A 6915-nucleotide genomic window follows, 5' to 3' on the forward strand; every position below is an offset into this window, starting at 1 on the left:
CGGCCACACCGGTATTTCCATCCGGCAAAACCGGACATGGACTTTGGCGGGAACTAACAACCAGAGGCGGACAAGCTGGCCAACCCTTTCCTCGCACATAGAGCAGGCTACAAGAATTGAGAAAGCCGCCGGACATCATTGTGCCGTTGAGTTACTTCACTTGTTCTTGGCATCTTTTTTTGAACTGCCTAGCTAGCGCCTTTAGTGTGCATGTTGCTACTTCCTTTATGCATCAATATAAGATGTTTTAAATATTTTTTAAATAGACTAGATACAAACCAAAGTGAGTGAACCTACACATAAAAATAGACTACATACAATCTAAAATGGATAAACCAAATAAAATAATTCAACACCTTACATTTTCAAACGGGAGGTGTAATTCTTAATAGATCAGTATAAATAGTTAGATAGGCAGGTATACGCATAGATAGCTTGATCTGCTGATATATGCCTATAGATGTACGCAAGGACGTGGCACATTAACCCAAGGCGGGAATCGTACGAGCTAGATATAAAGTGCACGATCAAGCTAGATCGATTCATTCTGCTTTCCTGAATGTAGCTAGCTACCTCGCATTTCTTCTTCTTTTGTTCATTTTCTTGGAGCCTAAAAAAAGCAAAGGAAATTTAAGAATTTTGTAAGGAAAAGAAAAAAGGCTCTGACCTAGTTAGTTAAGAAAAGGGAAGTAGTAACTAAGCTAAAAATAAAAAACCAAGGGAAGTTTAATTCGCAAAAACGTTCAAAATTTTGCAATGACCTTTGCGCTTTTGGGACATTCATATCACAGTTCACACCAGATCAAACAAATGAACAGTACTTAGGTATGCATAGTTGCATACAGCTGCATATTCAGACTACAGTAGAAGTGCTAAGACGGGACTTATTACATTACATATATGCATGGAATCACAAGCTGGGAAACCAGTAGCTTTCAAACGTCTACGAGCCTAAAATATAAAATATAGCATCGGATGCTCTCTTTTTTTCCCTTGAATTTCTGCTCGCTTGTAAACTGCAATCCGAGACGTCCTAGCTAGCTTCTTCAGTGTAACTTGATCAGGGGGCAGGAAACGTACCCGCACAACCGTGGCGCATTGACACGATGAGCACGGGAAAAATAGGTAGATCAATTCTTTCTTTTCTTTCTTTGAATGTTGCTAGCGTCTACTCACTCCTATATTGTGAAAATGGAAGTTTCTATATGGTGAATAGTAAGTCTATATTATGAACATTACAATTTCTCATTTTTGGGTAATCCAAAAATTCACGTCTGTCTAGACCTAGTTAAGCTTCAACTAAAAGGTCAATTATCTAGAGCGTTTAGAAATTTTGCCATGACCTACTTGCTTTTTAGACATTCCAATCACAGTTCACAGATCACACAAAAAACAATCTAGAAGTTAATTAAAAAAGTAGTAAGTAAGCTAATAAACCAATTGTAGTTCAATTAGCAAGTGTGTGAAATTTGGCCATGACATTTGCCCTTTATAGGACATTCAGATCACAGATCAAACAAATACAGTAGCTGTGCATACAGCTGAACAAAACATGTGTGATTTGGGACGTTATCACAATAGAAGTGCTAAGCCTAGACCTTGAGACGTTATATAATCAGAATCACAAGCTGGGAAACCTCCCTCCCATATTCTGTTTCACGCGCTTCAGCCCCGAGCAGACATTGTAACTGCAAACAAGCAAGGAACACAAGGTTAGTGTTTCTTATTTTCAGTTGAGACAGAGATCAACACTTGTTTACATTCATTCCAAGACAGAGAGATATTAGATAGGTGGATTAATTCATCCCTGGAATTCAGGGAACTAGGAAATAAAAATATCCTCGCTCAATCAAAACATGCACAAAAAGAGTACTTACAGCAGCACTTATTATAGTGCCATGGCCACAGACAGTCCGAGTTAATTATACAACTAAACCAGCATGTCCATCATCGGCATGATGGTCAGATCACACTCCGAAATTTGGCCTTATGACCTTTGCCCCTTTGAGGACATCCAGGCCACAATTCAAACAACAAACAGTAAGATTGCATACAACACACCTCTAGACAATCAAACACACAATCCAGCCGCATATTTCAACGAGCAAGATGAACAAATGGTAGAATGATAACATGATGGTAAGTAATAGCCAGCACTCATGTATACTAGTAGTAGGAGTGCACAGCCCAGTTTTTCATATTTAAAAAGGCAGCATTTTGCTTGTTGAATCACAAAACAGCACAGTCACTATGATCAAGTTCAGCCCAGCACCAATAAGTGGTACAGAAAATTGCAAAGCCAAGAAGTGATGAATTTGGCAAATGGACATGTAAATTCAAATTACAGCATCCTTATCTCTACTAACCAGGCCCAGATGCAAATATTATTCAAGGGCACAAGTTGAGCTACTTTGTCTGTTCGTTAGTATAGGACGTTTTAGCAAGCTAATTTAGCTTGCTAAAATGTCTTAAATTAAGGAACAAATGGAGCACATATTAGCACATCAATAAGACATTCAGTCACGGTAATACTAAAACAAAGCCAAAAAAACGAACAAATTTATTTGGTTGTTCTTCCAACAATGAAATGGAAAAATCCCAGATATTAACAATCCACATTGTTGTTCATCACATGTACCTGCAACTACAAGAATCTACATCCAACATGGGCGATGGATTCGCTCTTGACCATGACAGGGGAGAGAGAGAGAGAAAGAGAGACCTCTTGGTGGGGAACGTGTGGTACTGTAGGAGAGGTGGTGGTCGAAGAAGGCAGGGGCAGCAGCATGTAGGCGACATGGACGCCTGCAGGAGCTCCGGAGGAGAGCACAACCACCACCAGCGCCACCTGAGCATGATCGAATGAAAGAATGCATTAAAATGCTGGTCCTTGCCGAGCAGCTTAGAGATGATGAGGGAGATGGACCAAAAGTTGCTTACTTTCAGAGATGAGGAGCACAAGTCGAAATACAATGCTGCAGCATATTAACGCATGAGTTAGACAATCAGCTGGGAATTTACTGAAGGAAAGCCAAAGAAAGAACATTATTTTCTGGTTGTTCTTCCCCACACGGAAATGGACAAATTCCCAGGTATTAAAATAATTCATGCTGCATCAAGACATGCATCTGCAACTACAAGAATCTACATGGATGGCAAACTGGAACAGATTATGTGCTCAATTACAGAAAAAAAAACTCAATATAGTTGAGAATTATGTGCTGAAAACATTTCGAGCATGAAACTCTGAAATTTCAAATCTGTGTATAAGATTCGATAGGATTCCTACAACAAGTCTAGAACAGTAACTGATCGTACAAGATAATAAACAGAACCGAACATGAATCGCACTGTGCGACATACACGGCGCAGTCCGAGAACAAGAGGGAGTAATGGAGAGAGGAAGAGAGACCTCCTGGCATTGGGGACTAGGCGGTGTTGTAGGAGTGGTGGCGGTCGAAGAAGGAGTGGGGTAGCAGCATCGAGGCGACCTGGCAGGAGCTGCATCAGTGGACAGCGACCACCGACGCACAGCAGCACCGGAGGTCCGGTGGACAGCATCAGTACCACGTCGGGTCAGCAACCAGCAGCACCAGTACCTGAGCAAAATCGAATGGAAAGCAATCAGTAGAAGAGAGACAATGCATGATACTACGTCAGTAGTGCGGCAAACCATGTACAGAGTTTAGCATGAGCATTGACAGAGTGAAAATAGGAGGTGTAGTATGTCGTTCTTACCTATAGTGCCACCAAGTTGTATAACACACACACACATCAGCTGGTGAGTCTGTTGCAATCAATCTGGAGCTCGGCGCCGATGCGGATGTCGTGATCCACGCGTGCCGACCTCGTTTGGTAGATGTGTGGCGACAACTCTAGATCTTAGAGAGACGCCGTTAACTTGAGTCATCGGCAAAGATGCCGTAGCGCAGGCAAGGTTGTGGTCATCATGACGTATGCAGGCGACTAGGCAGAATGTGCAGGCAGGAATCGGACAACATGGCCGGCGCGAGAGGAAGACGCGGCGGCGTCCATGCATTGGGGACTACGCGGTGTTGTAGGAGTGGTGGCGGTCGAAGAAAAGAGTGGGGTAGCAGCATCGAGGCGACATGGATGGGAGGAGTATCGACGGGAGCCGGCGGCGCGTCGTCCGGCGAGGTGGAGGTGGAGCTCTAGGGTTTGGCGGATGGATTGGGGAATCGCTCCCCGTTGAGAGAGAGGCTGATTGGCTGAGGTCGGGAGGCTGGACTGTGGGTGGAGATGTGGTGCGTGCGATCTGATTGGCCGGTGGGTGGGTTGTTTCGGCGTGCCGGCACTGTGGCTGTGGGTGCGCGTGGACCCATGCATCCACCAAACATAGCCACAAACATTACATTCTTGAGTCTTGACATTTAGGTGATGCTGAGGCCGCCGTCACCAGACACACTCTACGGGATGCACTACGAGGAGCAGCTGATCGACTACAGCGATGTGGACATCCGGCTGCCGATGCTGGTATACATGTCAAGGGAGAAGCGGCCAGGGTACGACCACAACAAGAAGGCCGGAGCCATGAATGCGCTGGTGCGGTGCTCCGCCGTCATGTCCAATGGCCCCTTCATCCTCAACTTCGACTGCGACCACTACATCAACAACGCACAGGCGGTCCGCGAGGCCATGTGCTTCATGATGGACCGCGGTGGCGAGCGCATCTGCTACATCCAGTTCCCGCAGAGGTTCGAAGGCATCGACCCATCCGACCGCTACGCCAACCACAACACCGTCTTCTTCGACGGGAACATGCGCGCGCTCGACGGCCTCCAGGGGCCCATGTACGTCGGCACGGGCTGCATGTTCCGGCGGTTCGCGCTCTACGGCTTCGACCCGCCCCGCACGGCGGAGTACACCGGCTGGATGTTCAAGAAGAAGAAGGTGACCACGTTCAAGCAGGACCCGGAGTCGGACACGCAGTCGCTCAAGACGGAGGACTTCGACGCCGAGCTCACGGCGCAGCTGGTGCCCAGGCGTTTCGGCAACTCGTCGGCGATGCTGGCGTCCATCCCCGTCGCCGAGTTCCAGGCGCGCCCCATCGCCGACCACCCGGCGATACTGCACGGCAGGCCACCGGGCTCGCTCACCGTGCCTCGCGCTCCGCTCGACCCGCCCACCGTCGCCGAGGCCGTCTCCGTCATCTCCTGCTGGTACGAGGACAAGACAGAGTGGGGCGAGCGCGTGGGGTGGATCTACGGCTCCGTCACCGAGGACGTGGTCACCGGCTACCGCATGCATAACCGCGGCTGGCGCTCCGTCTACTGGATCAGCAAGCGCGACGCCTTCCTCGGCACAGCCCCCATCAACATGACCGACCGCCTGCACCAGGTTCTTTCCTTCGATTTCTCTAGAAGTGTCACCACCCAAATTTGTTCCTCAATGAGTGTTACACCACCTGCATTTCCTATACCAACGGTGATCCATCGATCTCAAGGTGCTGCGATGGGCGACGGGGTCGGTGGAGATCTTCTTCTCGCGGAACAACGCGTTCCTGGCGTCACGGAGACTCATGTTCCTGCAGCGGGTGGCGTACCTCAACGTCGGCATCTACCCGTTCACCTCCATCTTCCTGCTCACCTACTGCTTCATCCCGGCGCTCTCCCTCTTCTCCGGCTTCTTCATCGTGCAGACGCTCAACGTCGCCTTCCTCTGCTACCTCCTCACCATCACCATCACCCTCATCGCGCTTGGGGTCCTCGAGGTCAAGTGGTCCGGCATAGAGCTCGAGGACTGGTGGCGCAACGAGCAGTTCTGGCTCATCTCAGGCACGCGCATCCTGCTCACTCTTAACAACCTAATTAAGCTAGGATCATGCATGATACTGACCTTGAGGACCTTGTCTGTTTGGACAATTCAATTCATTCATGTGATGGCAGGCACGAGCGCGCACCTTTACGCGGTGGTGCAGGGGCTGCTCAAGGTGATGGCCGGGATCGAGATCTCCTTCACGCTCACGGCCAAGGCGGCGGCGGAGGACAACGAGGACATCTACGCGGACCTCTACGTCGTCAAGTGGTCCTCGCTACTCATCCCGCCAATCACCATCGGCATGATCAACATCATCGCCATCGCCTTCGCCTTCGCCCGCACCGTCTACAGCGACAACCCTCGCTGGGGCAAGTTCATCGGCGGCGGCTTCTTCAGCTTCTGGGTGCTCGCGCATCTCTACCCATTTGCAAAGGGTCTTATGGGCCGCCGCGGCAAAACGCCCACCATCGTCTTCGTCTGGTCAGGCCTCATCTCCATCACTATCTCCCTCCTATGGGTCGCCATCAGTCCGCCCGACGCAAACTCTTCTGGCGGTGTTCGCGGTGCCGGGTTTCAGTTTCCTTGATTGATTTGGACGTCTCATATGTTAATCCCTTGCTGTATGTGTCAAAATCAGCAAGGCTGCACACCAGCTCGTACGGATCAAGGTGGTGCGGTGTAATAGATGAGTTAGCAAAGTTGTTGTATTGAGTTCTTCGATACTTTGTTCTCCCGTAGATTTGAGAGGATTGGGTCGTGGTGTGTTTATGTAGAGAAATGGGCTTTGTAAAGGTTAAACTGGTCGAGTTGAAGGAAAATTGGATATAATCATATAAAATTGTATACATCGAAAATGTTCGCCTTCTCACCAAAAGCTTGTCTATTTCATCTCCCTAACCTACTGACATTTTTCTACTCATTTTCAAAGTTTGCATGATGTTTCTTAATTCTTAGTTGTACCAAATCAAGTACAGAGCATAACATTTTCCGTCCAGGGAACTTTACAACTTAACTGAATGAAGGCAGCAAATGGCTTGGACAAATCCGCATCGAAAGTATAAACCCTTTTGTTACCTCCACCATGCGATGAACTGTGACTTGCTCACGAGACCTCCACTAACTTTTGTTTCTCCAACA

General features: G+C 48.1%; 1 protein-coding gene across 1 annotated transcript; it reads left to right on the forward strand.

Annotated features, from left to right (window-relative positions):
* Window positions 1–4398: 4398 nt before the first annotated feature.
* On the forward strand, window positions 4399–6364 carry LOC124678770 (cellulose synthase-like protein D3). The gene is made up of 3 exons (XM_047214628.1): window positions 4399–5358; window positions 5465–5795; window positions 5907–6364. Exons 1-3 carry the CDS (start codon window positions 4399–4401, stop codon window positions 6362–6364), a joined length of 1749 nt encoding a protein of 582 aa, XP_047070584.1.
* The last annotated feature ends 551 nt before the right edge of the window (window positions 6365–6915 follow it).

This window comes from Lolium rigidum, chromosome 7 (assembly GCF_022539505.1).
Source record: "Lolium rigidum isolate FL_2022 chromosome 7, APGP_CSIRO_Lrig_0.1, whole genome shotgun sequence".
NCBI lineage: Eukaryota > Viridiplantae > Streptophyta > Magnoliopsida > Poales > Poaceae > Lolium > Lolium rigidum.

Excerpts from the sequence above, each read along its gene's own strand:
- LOC124678770 (XM_047214628.1), top strand. The coding sequence starts at position 4,399 with ATGCTGAGGCCGCCGTCACCAGACACACTCTACGGGATGCACTACGAG. Across the intron at positions 5,359-5,464 it reads TGACCGACCGCCTGCACCAG|GTGCTGCGATGGGCGACGGG; the intron begins GTTCTTTCCTTC and ends ATCGATCTCAAG. Across the intron at positions 5,796-5,906 it reads GCAGTTCTGGCTCATCTCAG|GCACGAGCGCGCACCTTTAC; the intron begins GCACGCGCATCC and ends ATGTGATGGCAG.